This window comes from Exophiala mesophila, assembly GCF_000836275.1.
Source record: "Exophiala mesophila strain CBS 40295 unplaced genomic scaffold supercont1.5, whole genome shotgun sequence".
Lineage (NCBI taxonomy): Eukaryota > Fungi > Ascomycota > Eurotiomycetes > Chaetothyriales > Herpotrichiellaceae > Exophiala > Exophiala mesophila.
The window spans coordinates 2,910,428-2,926,594 of record NW_015622508.1 but is presented as its reverse complement, the minus strand read 5'-3'; the positions used below and the strand labels follow the sequence as shown (position 1 = coordinate 2,926,594).

The window sequence follows — 16,167 nt, the reverse complement described above, 5'->3', positions numbered from 1 at the left end:
CGGGTCCCCATGACCAAGAGAGTCACATTATTGTTCGGCAATCTAGTCCCTCCAACCGGACGCACGGGTGGCTGACCCTGGATCTTTCTGATGCCTCCCCGAGTTGCGCCAATTCAAAGTCTGGAACACGAGAACAAGCCCACGCATCCACGCATCCACCAATCCACCAAATCGCGCCGTGGCTCCCTGAACTTAACGCTGCGCTGCGCTTCCTTCCGCAGTGGCAGTATCTGGAATCGCCGATGGCCAGTCCGCCTCCGTGGATGGCGTACGGAGTATGGGCATGCATGGAGCTTGGGCTCGAGGCCCTTCGTCGAAGCCGGGGACCTGTCGGTGCTGGTCAAGTGGCAGTCTAGGCATTGCGCGAGCGTCCCAGGTGCCACTGGTAGTGCACTGGCATAGGCTTTGGTGTCCCAGCACAACTCCACTTGATGCCTCGCATACCTGATGCGGAAGTTGCACTTCCGCAGATGATTGGGTACTGCCATTCCTCCACCGCTGCATATGCCCAAAGGGTGCTCTTCAGCAGGGCATCGAACTCCATTTTTTGAGGAGGGGTGCTCCTTCTCGCTGGTTCTGAGCTCTGATAGCCTTGATACAGCGATACAGCGATACCACCAACAGGGCCCAAGGTGTCCCTGATGCCCTGCTATCTGACTCGACGTCGAGAACCGGCCCGCCGATCTGCGTCGCATACCTGCGGAATAATAAAGTCTTTTTCTTTGACTCGATGATCCACCAAACTATGGGTGAATTCCACCGACATTCTATCAAAGTTGTCACTGGTGGGTTCAAACCTATCTGTGTATATCTCAGCACATGAATTCGTACTGTCAAAACTGCGTAGAGGATCGCGGTGATCTACGGACACAAAGTGATTAGTTTCGGGGGGCAGATTGGTCTTCTTACGTGTCCAATTTGCCCGTGCCCCCTGGAGCTATTGGCGGTCCTGCAGTCGAAGTCGTCGCCCTGGCCACACTATCCACGCAAGTGCTCGTAACGGCGTAAGTTGCGAGGACTCGGTAAAGGTTCGCGACCCCAGAAGACCTGGGAGCTCCTTAGATCCGAACTCTCAACTATGCAATCCCATGTAACTTGAGTTGGTCTGAAGCTCTGGAGCCTCACATTGCAGCTCCGCACTCGCTAAGCTGACAGCGACCCAAGACCTGGCCAAAAACACTGGTCTGAACGAAGAATCGAAATGTAACAAGGCATTGGAGCTCGGAGTTTTCCTAGGGTACGACGTCCCTTGTGCGCAGCTCCTCATCGTGAGGAGAGACTGGTGCTGGTCCGTTGCAAGCGACACAGAAATTCGGTTTGCACCTATAGACAGAGCAAATCTTGAGTTTTTGTCCTGAAGCTCCTTCTATAGGTGACAAACAGCACGAAAAGATCAATGTCGTTTCAGTATACTTTGCCCAGAGACGAACTCTCCGTTGGGCGTATCCTACGGCGACGTCATGCGCGCTCGCTCACACAGCTTCATTCGGCAATCTAGTTCAGACTGCTGTGTAGAAGCTAAGGAAGCTCTCTAACTGATTGAAGAACAGTTGTGATGTGCGTCTAACCCCAGATACTTATGAAAACGCAGACCACGCGCAGGCAAGTCATACAGATCAATACGAGTAACCGTTTTCATGTCATACCACATGTTCGAAATGGGGTGTTTTGTAAACAAACCTACGTAGGCAGATAGAGTGCCTGCGGATGCGCGGTTTATTCACGAGGCAGTGGGATGCTTATTTGAAACTGATTACTTGCCGTATAGAGGTGCCGGCACAGAGGTTACTCTGCGTTGACACACAGTTTCATTGATTTCGTAGATCCCTGTTTCAACACTCATGAGAATATGAGTTGGGTTCAACAAGTCGCTCATACTATCGAGTTTCTGTGGTCGGTCTGTTTGTAGACTCGAGGGTGCTGCGCCCAAACCTTACATTTGGTTTGCAAGGAGTCGTGAATTCGGAATTCGAACTCTTAGAGAGCGACAGTGTATTCAATTCAAAGACTCGCGCATAAGACGCCAGGGTGATTGCTTCAATGTCACCGCACTGCCCACTGTGTCCTCTGCTATATGATCCTTGCCCGAATAAATCCTGGGGGCAGCTCAAAAGGCCCTTCTCTCCGGATGTCGTCAAGGAAAAAAACAATAAACGCCATGGTTCAAGTTGAGAATTGGGTCTACCCGACCATTTGAAATTCCCCATGTCATGTCCTGTTCGTGAAACAACTTCCAAGCTGCGATTTACGCTGGCGTGTTGCCTGCGCTGGTAATAAATGTCCCATCCGTTATGTGGCCCTGCCGCACGGTCTTTAAAGCCCGTCGATTGTTGCCGCCCAAATGCCCCAAGAGGGTCGTACAGTCCAAACTCCAATTCATGCGCCAATAAATAGGTAGAAAAGTCTCGTTGAGAGAAGGGAGCCTCGATAGATCACTGTGTAGCTTGTCGTTGTAGCTGTAAGCGCACCATCTGCTTCAGCAGAGTGCAATCCTCGCACTTGACTAGCTTCTCCAAGGCCATGACCCTCTCGGTGAGTCGAGTGATCTCATTAGTCATATGTCGGATCTCGACCTCGCTCTGATGAACGTAGTTCATGGCATCCGTCATCACATCTGATTTGCGTACTTTACCGCGATGTTCTCGCGAAGCGTAAAAGTCGTGATTGGACAAGCCTGAGGTTGAGCGAGCAAAGGCATCGCTGGTGACAAGAGCTCGATGTAGCTGCATAATCTTGCCATTCAGGTTGTCCCTATATCGTCGTTCCACGACAGAGTGAGCTTGTTTTGCTCGAAGCTGAGCCGATTCATCTTCACTTTCGGACGCTGTATGGGTGCGTTTCGACCGAGATTTCTGATCTCGTTCTTTTATCTGTTTGGGAGAGCGGGCGGTGTCTTTGGAGGGTTTGCGTGAGGTGGTCGACTTGGGAGACTTGCGGCTCGAGGAATTAGACATGGTTGGTGTGATACAATGTGCTGCACTGCAGTCCTCAATCTCCCCAAGGCTTGCTGATTGGAAACATGCTGGTTCAAGACCACTGAGTTGGATGTCGTGGTCGGGAGGAAGCACTTGATAGGCAGGACATCCAAAGCCAGCGTTTGGGACAGAACCGGGCTCAAGCTTCAGAGAAGATAGTGTGCTTTGCTGAGAGAAATCCAGAGATGTAGGGGATGTTTTGTAGACGGGCTCTGGTGAGAAGTTGTCGCTTGGGACTGAGAAGGAGCCAACATCTGAGCAGTCGAGGTTAAGAAACTGTTCGAAACCAGGTGATCCTACATCCTGGCATGATGTTTCTGCAGCGTGGAATCGAGAGTAGTCGGTCTGTTTCGGGGAGCCACTATAGTCGGCGATTGCTGGCTGAAGATTGGTATAGTCAACCTCATCCCAAGGTGCCTGGAACAAGTCAGCACGAGGCTACTCACCAGTGCTCACCATCGCCCACGAAGAATCTCCTACATACCTGAGTATTGTAAACTGTGCCTGGATAGTTCTGATATGTTTTTGAGTAGGGCATGTCGCCGGACATGGATAGGGTGTAGCTGAAGATCGTACGTTGAATATGTCACAAGTATTGTTTGGCTTGTATTGATGCTAGAGAAAATGTCCTCGGTCAAAGGGGTCACCCCACGTGCGAGGGCTCGAACTTATCAACATCATGGTGCATGCTGTTCCAACTCGCTTCGTCCCTCCTTAGACTAGTAAATGGAGGTGGGTCGACATCTCGATCAAAGAATTTCCGCCGCATACGCATATGCGTATGCGTGTGTATGGGAACAGAAAACGCAATACTGGGATGGGACGCCAGGCTAACAGGGCCTGGGAGGGGCCCTGACTGGTGAGCAATCAATCAGGCCACTCGATAACGGGCAACCATGAAACCGGCTCTCGCCGCCCAGGTGCCAAATGGTTGTGGGAGCACAAGTTGCACAACGGCTTGTTTAGCTACCTAGGCACCTACTAGGCATAGGGATCTACCTACTAGCTAGACTGGTTGGTCCGTGGGGCCGAGGGGCTTTCCATAGTACCCATGAGCATAGGCTTTGGTGTGCCCGAGTCCGAAATCCCGACAAGGGATTCAGGGTCCATGATGGGCATTTTTAATGAGTAGCTTTACACAAGGCTGGGGTCCTGACAAAAGATTTCTACCAGGCACCCAGGGTCACAGTACATGAGTACGCATATGTCTATGTATTGTTGAACCCAAATACTGCTGCGCATGACATGTCCTCCATCCACCACGCGGTCGCCTTCCCACTCAGAGTGACTTCGGTAACAGATTCAATTTATGGCGCAATTGACTCAAGGCCGTTCTTCGGAGGGCTGGCCTTCTTCTTACGTTTCTCATTCTCTTGTTTACCAGGCCTGGCTAAATGAGTTACATCCGTGCAATGCTAGAGCTACTACTCCGTATTGTTATTGCGTGTAGAGAGATTCTTTGTTGATTCATTCGCCGCGTGGTCTACTTGTGCAGATATGTCAGGGTGCACAGGCTCTTTAATTGCACATTAATATTGGGTTGGCTTTGACTCTTCAGGCAGTGACGTCCTGGCTGGTTGGAGCTCAAGGTTTTTGTCACATCTGCCAATTGACCTATCTTTGAAGACGTCGCTTGGACAAAAGTCAAGGGTCCACCCCATATTGGGATGTAACGGATGTCCAGAACGACCAAGGAGCCTGGACTTGTCCCAACCTTGGCAGACTTACGAAACAATTTGTACTCTTCGTGGCCCCTGTGTCCGTTGATTCTATGAAAACTTGGGTGCCGTTTTTGGTTGCCTAGGCTGTCTGAGGCCCTTGGTATCGCAGCCCAAGCTCCGTCTTTTAGCTTCGTGCATTTTGGTCGATTTCTTCGAAGAGGCTCTGCATCTCCCCCCCAGTTTGCCAACGTCTTTTGATCACGGGCCCATTTAACAGGACGGATTCGTCGACTGACACTCGATTTTGGGGATTACTAGTCGCAAAAAGACCGAATGCCAGTGAAATGCCCGGCTTACTGTAAGCGATAACTGCCCAGTGAGGACACTCAACCCTGACACTACCAGTATTTTTGCGCCTTGGTCCGGTCTCGAGTCCAGCAACAATGAAGCCTGATTCCTGTTGTTGTCTCATCGCTGCACTCGATCAGATGTTAACTTGTATTCGCAGCTGAATTATACGGTAAGAATGAATCGAATCTCTAGATGACCAAGCATTTTCAACCATAACATAATCCGGGGTACGGCGTGAGTCGAGATTCAATGGAAGGTGCATCGTAGGTCTACGTCAGCGGTCCGTGCCCCGTTTGGGAATGTATTCTCGCTAGGGTCAGCGTGGATGTATGAGGATTACGAAGGTCGAGCAACCATTAGCCAGAAGACTGGACACCTGTGGCCCGAAAAAATACAGCACGTACATGTGCACTTTTATGCTGTACGGACTACGGTATGTGTTTCTGGAACTTTGCTGATGCGGTATGAAATATGGACTTGCTCACCCAGGAAACAAGCCCGGGTATTATAATTTCATATGATACATGCCTCAATACGGGCTGGCGTTTGTTCATGGCAACGCCTGGGCAGACATGCGGTCCAATGCCCTTGCTATCATAAAATGTATGCAGACGCTTGCGGTAGCATACCGATGCAGAAGTAGTCGACAATCCGAGAATTCAGGATTGCGAATGCGAATGCGACAAAAAAATAAAAGTCGCAACCAGACACGGTGTCTGTGATCCCCTCAACCCTTGAATAATATAAGAATGGGTATCGAATGATTTCAGCCTGGTGTAGGTCATCGTTCAGATGACATGATGTCGTGAATGAGTATAAGAACAAAGCGACTGTGCGAGGCGATCGCACAAAGTTGGCATTTCAGCCAAACGTTTCAGCAAAAAGGTCCTCAACTTGTCGTAACGACATGATGCGTGGTTGTTCCGACCAGATGACCTGGTCGTCATTTGTTTTGGAGATGGGTTGATTGTAATAGGTTGGAAGATCTGGAGAATAGCCACATAGATCATAGTCTTTGGTGGAGAGGTGTCCTGGTGCATCGTCTTCTTCGCATGTAGAGTCGCTCCAATAATCGTCGTCAACTCCATCGTCCCCGGGCTCCGTACTCGAGTCGCTCTCGTCCTCCCATGGCAGCATGGTAGGGTCTTGTCGATCTGCGCATGGGTGCGAGACTACTATTGAAGCAGTGCACAGTTCTGTTTGGCTGTAGGACCACGATTCTTTGGATGCCAGTTTTGATGGGGTGACAAGATCGACGATGGTTGCTTCTTGGTCAATGTCTTCCATGTAGACAACTTCTGCCTTTCCTTCAATGAATTCCGCATCCTCAATATGTTCGATCTCTGTCGATCCATCTTCGGACTCGTTATCACTCTCCAGAATAGTATGCTCAGTGATGAATTTTCGTGTGCAGTCGAACAGCAAGGCATGTCCTATCAGTTTGGAGAGGCGAGGCTCCGGCCTTCTGGCTTCTTTCCGGATGTTTGCTCCTGAGAGGTAGCCCAACTTGTAGGCAAAATATATATCGTTGGACTCTAGCATCTTCGCCGGAGTGTCACTGTGTAAGGGTTTGGAGTAGGAGACCGACATGGCAATAAAAACAAGACTGCTCGCTGCAAGTTACTATTTAGAGCTAGGCGAAGGAGTCGAAGGTATGTGTGAATAGACTTTCGCAGAAGACGCAGCAGCAGACTTGGAGGCGAATAATGACATGGGACAAGAGCATTGAAATATAACCTTTATGAGGTCAAGAGCCTCGTTCTAGATGTAGTGTAATAATCAAGGACTATCTGGAGGTGTTTGGTAACATGTCTCCGCGACATATCCCCGGTCGAAGCATCGTATGATAAAGCGGGACTGCAACTGCCCGCTTAGACGTTAGGGGGAAGCCAGTATCGTCGTAATGTGATTGCGTCAAGCTGGCCACATGAATCGTGACTGAGGTCAAGAGAGCCAGTTGATGAAGAAGCGAGGACCATGGGCAGTGAACGGTCTGGGATTGGTCGAGGTGCACGTGTTGGAGGGGTCTGTGTGTTCGAGGTCAGGCTGAAGATGGTGGTGTGACGGATTTGTTGGCGTCGCGCCACCCTTCCTGGAGGTATGGATGCGTACGGAACGCTAAGTCAAAGAGGGGCCTACGTATAAACGATCGACTAGTATCTGGTAATCAGATAGCGCGATTTTGTAATTTTGACCGGTGTGTTCCGGTCGCTACATGTCCACGTACATGGGATCCTCGAACGTCGGCTGGTCAGTCAACGCAACACTACTGAATTGCTGGACATGGACAGGTATTGCTGCGAGAGATAGGCGACCAATTTTATTTCTTCCTATCGGCCTATGACAAGAATTCTAGCGAAGGGTATACCACATGAGACTGGAGTTCCCGGAGCTGGCCGTGAAACGATGCACTTGTCTCAACGTGAGAGGGGTCATGTGGATGGGAACATGATATGCCGGATTAATCTCGTCGCACAAAGGACCACGAATTTTGACCGCTTTGCTAGCATCACTATTTCCTCGACCTCGGGTTGAAGATAGTCAGAAACATGTGAGCGATTGTAGCAAGCAGGGTTGAATGCGGGAACATCGAAAGCTACAATCATCTACGATATACGAAATGTCCAAGTCGACGACCGTGCCAAAGCAGGCAGAGTAAGAGATGGCAAGTAGAGGTAGAGAACGAGATACATCCAAGTTTGGCGTGATTAGATAAACTTGTTCGATGCGCAATCTAGAAGTGCCACCAAACTCCGCCCGGGGGGGCCATCCATAACCACGTGCAAGGACCCAATAAGTAGAAGGATGAAGCTGAGATGAAGCCATCAACATGAATAGCTGCCCAGACTTGTGTAGATAGAGTCCCGAGGAGCCTCCGCCCCGCGCCCAGACTTTGGAACTGGTTGGCGGCAGCCCTCGGCCACAGCAAGTCTCCGAGTTCAGTTATCTTTAGCAGTAGTTATAGCGTAGGTCGGGCTACCAAAAGTGGCCGAAGTGCCCCTCGGGCTTATGAAATTTTGGATGGAGAGAAGACCAGTCTTCGCTGCTTCCCGTTGATACACTCATCAATCCAAGTCTATGCCCAAGTCTATAACGCAGAACATCGCCCAAACTGATCGCATACACCAGTTTGTCCTCGATCTTCCCAACATGCTAGCTCTGGTCGCCAACATGGCACTGATCTCTTGTTACATGTGATACAAACAGCAAGTTTTGCCAATTAAGCTATTTTCTTTATCGCTTTCTTTTATTTTAAACCGAAAAACGGAAAAGAGTTGAGTTGGACAACTAAGTACTATTGTACAATATTCAGCAAATATCTTACCGTGTTCTCTCTTCCCCTCCCAATCCGACTCTACCATGATCGATCTCATCGAGATGAAGGTCAGGTAACACCAATCAAAATGGAGGGAATTCATCATAGGTAAATGGCGGTAGGTTGAATCCAGCTGTACGGACCCCAATTGAGCCTCCAACATCACCCCAGCGTCCAGTCAGAGGCGTAACAAAGGGGTTGAGAAATTGCCAGAGTGCTACCACTTAGATCCTACGGAGGATAATATCAGCCCTACAGACAACACAGTGGCGTGTGGTGTGGCACTGACGATTGTCCATTTGACAATAACTACGGGGTAGGGTCCCTCGGCCGTGTGTCATGTCGCTGCCTGTGGCGCAACCTTCTGTTGTGGGGTGGAACGGTGAGCGGTATTATCGTACTTTGTTATAGTGTCGGACCACTCCGTGGTGTGACTAGGCCAACCATGGTTCTGGCCCATCAACCACGCCAAATTCGACGTCTTGCCTGCGACTTCACAACTTACACTGCGCTTCAAACATTGACTTTGCCACAGCTTTCGACAGGTAAGATGAGGTCAATGTGAGCGGTATGCTATAGAGCTCTCCGCAGCCAAGCTTGAGAGGCAAACTTCTGGCCAGTCTGGTCGTGGCATATCAAAGCCCCCTCTTCTAATCCCCCATACCCAGGTTTCCACACAAGGTGACTGGTATTCAGCCAGGACATAACCACTGCTCTGGTCTCCAAGCATCAACATAGCCTAGTCAACCCCGAACCATGCCTCACAAGATGCGATTCACAACCATGAGCACGACGGAGATGACAACATTGCCGGAAGTTTGCAAGCTGGCGTGGCACACCTTCTACGGAATGCAAAAGGCATCGGAAGATTTCGAGAACCTCCGATTCGAAGTGTGGACGGTGGCCATCAGCCTGGATGCCTTGCACAGTGTGGGCACTACTTCATTGTTGATCGATCGACAAGCAGACCATGCTAGATGGGCCCTTACATTTTCCAAGATCCTGACCTCACTGGGATCAGCTCTCCGACCACTATACAATCTGGTCCGTCAGTACCTAATGAGTTCATCCAAGGAGAGGACCACAATCAAAACCTGGCTACTACACACAGACGTGACATTTGACGGACTCACGGTTCAAGATTTTCGACGAAAGCTCTCGATGCTGGTGGAAAGCCTCAACGTCTTTCTTTCCTGTCTGACCCACGCCGAACTCGCTAGAGCCAGAGAATTGTCGGAGTCGGAAGAGTATCGAGTGTTGTCCGAAGTTACACGGACGGTGCTTCACAAATGGGATGCTGACATTGGTACGAATGGCCAGAGATCAGAACAGAACCCGGCTGGGGGGTTTGGCCAAGTCGGATACACCACCACCACCACTACCACTACCACTACCAACACCAACGGTAACAGTAACAGTAACATCAAGAACGAATCTTCTGGAACATCATACCCCCGGCCAGGAGTACCACCATCACCACTCCGCCCAACATACAATCAAACACAATCAGCACCACGACTACCACCACAAAGACTTAACGCCACTACAACAAACACCACGACCACATCCACATCACCTTCCAATACCAAAGGCCTCAACATCGAGGACATTGAAATCGGGTTCCGGACACATTTACATGCCATGAGGCGGATCCGGGAACAACTACACCACCAATCAATCAACAGCGGACACCCCGAAGACCAACATTCGCCACGATTCATGACGGTGAATTCAGGCCGGAGCAATTTCTGGGGTGGACAAGCACCATTAACACCGACGACACCAACACTGCACAATCACCCGATGTCGTCGCCACGACAAGGAGATCTACATCGAGACAGAGGATACCCCGAAAGCACGAGCAGCGTGAGCAGCAACCAAAGCCAACATGAAGGTGGATCGTCAACCAACACCTCGGACAGCGGAAGTGTTGTTGGTGGCACAACAAGCACCACCAATGGTACTGTTGGCGCTGCTACTGCTCCTACTACTGGCATGTTTTCACCGACCCAAGCACGACACAGCTCACGACCACTCGTCCAAACAACAGTCCCATCACCACAAACCCACCGGTCAACACCCGCCGGAGCATACCGGAAGCGGAAGCGAATTTCCCAATATCGGTTCAAGACCGGCGCGATGGATGCGGATCAAGCAGGGAGTCATTCCAGTGACGGCGAAGGATCGGCGGACGGTTCAGATGACCTTGTCGAGGATCATGGCCCCAGAGGTGTGCTTGAGCAAATGCTTACGGCAGTATTGTTCTTCGACCAGTGAGTTTCTGTGAGTCAGTGTGGGAACTAATCAGTGTCGGTGTCGGTGTCGGTGTCAGTGTCAGTGTCAGAGACAGAGAAGATTGAAGCAAATCATGAAATCCTCAGAAATATACGAGACCAGAGGCGGCAAAGGAAACGAAAGGAGGGGGTTGGGTTGGGATTTTATTTACGAATGATATGGGGAGTGGGTGGCGGATTAGTATTGGTGCAGTGTGGAGTACTATGAGGAGGGGATGGGATGGGATGGCAAACCATGCCATGAAGGACACATTTCTTCACCGAAACAACACGCATCTCTTGACTAAATGAAAGAGGCAAAGAGGGATGGTTTGGCGGTGTGGGGGAGGTCCAAAGTAGTGTCTATCTCCTGGTGGGAGGCCTTTTTGCTCATTATTCATCCATATATCCATATATCCATCCCTCCATACTACAACTTTTATAAGCGAGTCAGTGAGCTTTCACAAGCAACGGTTCAAGCAACAGGTAACAATGAGCATGAATGCATTTGATTAATTGATATGATCTTCTTTTGATAGTTTTATCTATTGTGTGGATTTGGACTCAACAAAGCGTAATGTGTCATCTAGTTTGTTGCTTGGGTTGTGGTGGTATTATCATTGGTAGTAGTATATATATATATATCTCATGGTCTCATTATACCAAATACCACGACAAGCATCATGGTCTGGTAGAGGAAAAAGGCAAAAGGCTAGAACGAGGTCCAATAAGACCTCGCACTCACCGTGCCATGTGATGCCCTGAGGCTGACCCACGCTATGCCACGCTATGCCGCGCCCCCAAACGCCGAATACCCATATTGAAAACATGACTAGGGAAGCCCATCCGATGCATTAGAAGCCCAGTTCGCAACTTTCGTCATCGCTATCCGCAGCCATATCCATCTGTCGCAGAGTTGAGGGGTCTAGAAAAAAGAAACCAATCTGTCAATCAACAAGGCTCTGGACCAAAACCGACAAACACAAAGGGTCCCATTGGGAGAGGAATTATCTCTTCCTCATGAGGACTTACCCGTGCGTAGTTGGTTCCACTCGGTCCACTGCTGCTCGTAATTCTTAAACCAGCTCTGTCCGTAGAAATGGGACTGTTCTGCTTGACGCTGCGACTCGTCGGCCTTTTTTTGTTCGAGTTCTTCTCGTTGATGATTGAGGTTCTCAAACCAGTCGTCGCCGTAGCTGTGAGATTGAGGCTGTTCAGATTTTTGGCGATGATATTCGTTGGCCAATGTATTTAGGTTCTCAAACCAACTATCGCCATAGTTATGCATAAGAGTTGGAGATTGTTCAGGCGTTGAAGGACCCGATGGGCTTGAGGTGGAGCTACCGATGGTACTTCGTCTCCATTCGTCGTCAGCGGCCATCGATCGTTGTAGATGTAATTGTGCCGCGGGTCCTGTTGCTTTGGCGTTGCCGAACAGAAGCTGCTCTCGTGCGCGCAAGGTGCGGTCGTAGCTGGGCCGTCTTGATTGATGGAAATTCTTGCATTCACTGGATGCCATCATGTGGTTGGGGGGTTATGTTGATGTGGGTAGTGATTGCTAGTCTGGGAGACTGTGATTGGTTATTCGAGAATGGTAGTGTCTCGATGCTCTGGTTAGGTTCGATATCTTGTTGGATGGTGTTTCAGTGGAGAGTGAAGAGGGCGAAGGACGGATGGGCTTAAAATACTATGGCCATGATACGAAGCATGTCGGATACCTCTACCCATTGCTGTAGACTTACCGGGGGGGGAGTATGTTGGTGAGACATGAGAGACAGTGACTGCAATGGTCAGTGGTGCAAATGCACGCAGCAAAGTCAATCAACGAGACAATTATCAAGCCTGGCATAGGGAACGTGGCTCAGATCGATTGTCATTGACCAATGGGGAATTCAGGTGTTGATTGAGGATCATGACAAAGGAGAACGAAGGTTGTAAAGATCAGACCACGTTCCAACGTTGTTACCAAGTGCCAAGACGGGTGTGTGTTGGTGTTACAAGGAGAAGGTGCAACCAACAAAAGGCCTCGTTCTTTCCAGAATCGCAACCCCACATTCCCAATCGCCGCGCCTGCCCACTCGTCAATTCGCCAAGTGGCTCACGCCATTTCTCGGAAGATTTGTTCGGCAGAGTCCGAGCCAATATCAGCATATCCCACTGTCCATGCTCCCCTAACCCTATCTTGACCTGGTGACTCGAATTATAAGGTTAGGGAAATAGTGCCTCATTCTCGTAGTCGGTGTTGTCTGAATTCATTCATTCATTCGATCATGATCCGCATCCGCTTCTCCATGGTGACATTTCGTTGACCCATGTATACCTTTTGCTTCACACCGTCAGCCTCGAAAACAGACGCGTGGCCTAGCTCCAGCATGTATCACCTGAGTTACATATGGTTCACATTCCACTTGTCTACAGGTAGTATACACAAGTACCCGTTGTGTTAGAGACATGCAATGCACCCACTCCAGGACGCATATGTGTATATGGGAGATCACCGCACTCCTTCCCCACGCTCTAGAACGCGACACGAGCACGACACGCCAAGAAGTCTACCAACTGTGAGGTAGTCGCAGTCGACTTCCCACCTTCCTTGAAAGGTACATGCACATGTACATGTAGGCAGCCATTACTCTAAGAACTGCCTGGACGAGTACTACTCCAAGCAGCTAGCAAGTCAAACCCTGGCCCAGTTACATCACAGTGACAAGTTCGAATACATTCAGGCCCGCACATGATGATACGAGATACTTTCATTTTCATTAGACTAGTTGTATGCGTAAAAAGTATGATGTAATGTCCCCCTTACCAAAGTCTCCGAAATCGTCACTAGAATACAATCGCGCAGGAGAAATACCTAAAAAGCGACGGCAGACTGCACGCTTGGAAAGCTTCATGTCATCAGAGTTCCTGGGAATGCACCGAGGGCAAGGTTGAGGGAGCCGGAGCGAGCCGGACGAATCGGCTGACTGAGTCGAGGAACGCGGATGAGGATAGCTTGCGTCGATTTCTCTAAGAAGGTGCTGCCCGAGCAGGCTCGCCGTAAGTGTAGGCAGTGTAGATGCCAATCGGGCATTCACCCGAGTCTTGGAAGTACCAGAAGTTGGTGTCGTTGGACCACGTCTTGCCGGCTACGCATGAGCCGGCGCCGACAAAGCAAGGACCGACGTCAATCGTGTATGCATTGCCGGGCTCCATGTGGCTGTTGGGAAAGGTGAGTCAGCAAAGAGATCTTCAGGTACGAGAGCATGTCATCATGTCGGCAATGTCTTGGCAGAAGGTTCAAGTAATTGCAAGTTTCCTTGACCCAGCCGTGCCCTAGGCATGGTGTTGGGGAAAACTCACATTGGAGGGAAATCAGGAAATGGGCCTGGCGCAGGCTGGTTGTTCCATGTGGTGTTGGCATTGGGGCAAGAACCAGGGTTGTATCCTGAGAAGAAGAAGGAGCCTATGGCCGAAATCAGTAGAGAAGAGACTGGCGGATGGAGACAACTCACCACCACCCTCATATTCAAAGTTGGAGGTTTGGAGCTGAGCTTTGGCCGGGAAGATGAATTCGAGTGTACAATTGGCATCTGAACGTTCCACAGGCACGTCAAAACTGAAGATAGATGCGATGTCGTTTGGCGTGAAGACCCCGTTGAGTTGAGGGCCGAACTTCTTGTCTGGTTCCGACTTGGAAATCTGGGTGATGTAGTGAGGGAACTCAAATTGGCCGGGGGTAAGGTCTCGAGGGCAACCTTCTCTCGGTTCCAAGGCGCGTTTGCGAATTAGCTCCCCAGGATATGCGGCGGCGAGACCTGCCAAAATGGCAACAGCAGCGACGGATTTCATGTTGAAGGCAAGACGCTAGCGGTCGGTTGCGATGACAAGTCAAAGAGGGAAAGGAAGGGAAAGGGCGAGAGAACGAGAGACTGTGGTGAAGCGAGAGATGGTTGTGTTGGACAGGGAAAGATCTGGAGAATGGAGAGACAAGTGGGAGCAAGGTTATATTGAAGCAAAATATGAAGATGGAAATGGAAGGTGGGTATTCAAATGGGAGATTGGTTTGATTTGGGGTGCAAACAAAAGGCTTCTGCGTACGGAGTAGTAGCGGCCAGTGACGACTGACTGGGACACGAGAAACCACGAGGAAGGCTTGATCGCAGCAATCGAGGTTTGAAACCCACCTGGCCCGCGTTTACCCAAATAGACACGAGGCTGAAAAGACGGACGGGTTTGCGGCAGGGTTGGTCGGTACTGTGGAGGCTAAAGGCGCCCTGCAGTGGCTTGCAAAGGAGATTTGGCGCCTGTGTGAGACATGGGACAGTAGTAGTAGGTTGCTGTACGGGCACAGATGCGACAAAACAATGTCGCAGTGGTCAGCAGAATGCCAGGCAGGTGTTGCTAGGGACGTGGAGTACGTGAGTACTTGAGTTTGACAACAGCTGGGGCATCAGAAGCCAACGAAGCTTGCACCAGGCTTGTAAAGCTTGAGAGCAGGGCTTGGTGGGCTTGGTGGGCTTGTGACAAGTTGATTGTCGAAGATTCGCTGATTCTAGGGTCAACGGGCAGGGGTAGCGTCACAGAGGGTCCGGGGTGGTGTATGCAAATTTCTTGGAAGAAATCCATTCGTCAAGATTGCGTCAAAATCGGGTCCAAGGATAAAGTGTGGCGTTAGTAGGAGAGGTGAAGGAAGAGGCTCCTGACGATATGCATTCCTGGCACAGACAAATGCTGCTAAAGCGAACAGATGTCAACGTGAGTGGTGAACCAGATGAACAAGGATGGTGATAATACACACTCGATGGGATCTGTTGGGATGGGAAAAGAGAGAAGGATTCTGGAGCGAGGCCACAAGTGCTGTTCTGTAAGTGCAGGTGGAGAAGACGACGACGGCCTGTGGCAGAAAATACGAGGACCAGGACTGATGACTGGACTTGGACTTGGACTGGAACTGGAACTTGAACAGACACGGCAGATTAGAGGTTGAAGGGGTAAGTTTTGGGAATCTTACGGTGGATCTTTGAGTCTTGACAGGCGCATCCAGATGCCCAAGGTCTACCTATCATCTAGTAGCATCACCATAATCCATGTAATTACAATGTCAATAATAACTCTGGAGTACTGGGATGTTGCCCACTAAAGTCGGTGAAGGCATAGTGTTTACAACGGTGTAGATGCTAGGGAATCAGACAACGTTTTCCCGGGCATACTTTGGGCTGGAAGGTGGAAAGTTGAGGCTGATGAGAGGCAAGTTGAATGAAGCCTCGAGACGCGAGAGACAGAAGGCAAGAACGGCAAGGCAAATTGAAGGCGACAAAAATAGAAGCGACGCGTCTGAGGCGCTCCAACCAGCTCGCTCCTACCGTTTACGCGTATTGCATAAAGTCTCCACATGTGGGATCTTTCCAAACTCTAACGCGCTTGGGTGCCACTGGTGCTTCGGTGGCTGCAATTAAGCAACAACAAGAGTTCATCCTCTTGCTTTAATTCTTGTTCTTCGTTCATGGTTTTGCATTTACATTATCATTTTACAATCATGCATCACGCAAGCCCGGACGAACCGCCACCAAATGACTCTGGCGTTAGGCTGAGTGTGGCACGGTACC

At 50.1% G+C, this 16,167-nt stretch overlaps 6 protein-coding genes across 6 annotated transcripts; 1 reads left to right on the top strand and 5 right to left on the bottom strand.

Annotated features, from left to right (window-relative positions):
- Nucleotides 1–113: 113 nt before the first annotated feature.
- PV10_07739 (uncharacterized protein) lies at nt 114–695 on the bottom strand (the record flags this gene model as incomplete). Its single annotated transcript, XM_016372672.1, has 1 exon — nt 114–695. The coding sequence occupies one exon, from the start codon at nt 693–695 to the stop codon at nt 114–116; it is 582 nt and encodes a 193-aa protein (XP_016222004.1).
- Nucleotides 696–2,432: 1,737 nt separating this feature from the next.
- On the bottom strand, nt 2,433–3,525 carry PV10_07738 (uncharacterized protein; the record flags this gene model as incomplete). Its single annotated transcript, XM_016372671.1, has 2 exons — nt 2,433–3,392; nt 3,460–3,525. 2 exons carry the CDS (start codon nt 3,523–3,525, stop codon nt 2,433–2,435), a joined length of 1,026 nt encoding a protein of 341 aa, XP_016222003.1.
- An 891-nt stretch (nt 3,526–4,416) lies between these two features.
- On the bottom strand, nt 4,417–6,774 carry PV10_07737 (uncharacterized protein). Its single transcript, XM_016372670.1, has one exon. The coding sequence runs from the start codon at nt 6,575–6,577 to the stop codon at nt 5,849–5,851; it is 729 nt and encodes a 242-aa protein (XP_016222002.1). The 5' UTR covers nt 6,578–6,774; the 3' UTR covers nt 4,417–5,848.
- A 1,243-nt stretch (nt 6,775–8,017) lies between these two features.
- PV10_07736 (uncharacterized protein) lies at nt 8,018–11,098 on the top strand. The gene has a single exon (XM_016372669.1). It carries the CDS (start codon nt 9,060–9,062, stop codon nt 10,578–10,580), a length of 1,521 nt encoding a protein of 506 aa, XP_016222001.1. The 5' UTR covers nt 8,018–9,059; the 3' UTR covers nt 10,581–11,098.
- PV10_07735 (uncharacterized protein) lies at nt 11,063–12,361 on the bottom strand. Its single transcript, XM_016372668.1, has 2 exons — nt 11,609–12,361; nt 11,063–11,501 (listed from the first exon to the last, which is right to left on the bottom strand). Exons 1-2 carry the CDS (start codon nt 12,096–12,098, stop codon nt 11,431–11,433), a joined length of 561 nt encoding a protein of 186 aa, XP_016222000.1. The 5' UTR covers nt 12,099–12,361; the 3' UTR covers nt 11,063–11,430.
- Nucleotides 12,362–12,989: 628 nt separating this feature from the next.
- On the bottom strand, nt 12,990–14,716 carry PV10_07734 (uncharacterized protein). The gene is made up of 3 exons (XM_016372667.1): nt 14,074–14,716; nt 13,922–14,024; nt 12,990–13,778 (listed from the first exon to the last, which is right to left on the bottom strand). The coding sequence occupies exons 1-3, from the start codon at nt 14,408–14,410 to the stop codon at nt 13,589–13,591; spliced, it is 630 nt and encodes a 209-aa protein (XP_016221999.1). The 5' UTR covers nt 14,411–14,716; the 3' UTR covers nt 12,990–13,588.
- Between the last annotated feature and the right edge of the window lie 1,451 nt (nt 14,717–16,167).

What these genes read in the sequence shown, in the direction of transcription:
- PV10_07737 (XM_016372670.1), bottom strand. Translation starts at nt 6,577, where the DNA reads ATGTCGGTCTCCTACTCCAAACCCTTACACAGTGACACTCCGGCGAAG.
- PV10_07736 (XM_016372669.1), top strand. Translation starts at nt 9,060, where the DNA reads ATGCCTCACAAGATGCGATTCACAACCATGAGCACGACGGAGATGACA.
- PV10_07735 (XM_016372668.1), bottom strand. Translation starts at nt 12,098, where the DNA reads ATGATGGCATCCAGTGAATGCAAGAATTTCCATCAATCAAGACGGCCC. An exon ending in GTGGAACCAACTACGCACGG is followed by an intron (nt 11,502 to 11,608) that starts GTAAGTCCTCAT and finishes TCTTTTTTCTAG; the next exon opens with ACCCCTCAACTCTGCGACAG.
- PV10_07734 (XM_016372667.1), bottom strand. Translation starts at nt 14,410, where the DNA reads ATGAAATCCGTCGCTGCTGTTGCCATTTTGGCAGGTCTCGCCGCCGCA. An exon ending in CTTTGAATATGAGGGTGGTG is followed by an intron (nt 14,025 to 14,073) that starts GTGAGTTGTCTC and finishes TTTCGGCCATAG; the next exon opens with GCTCCTTCTTCTTCTCAGGA. An exon ending in TTTCCTGATTTCCCTCCAAT is followed by an intron (nt 13,779 to 13,921) that starts GTGAGTTTTCCC and finishes CTTTCCCAACAG; the next exon opens with CCACATGGAGCCCGGCAATG.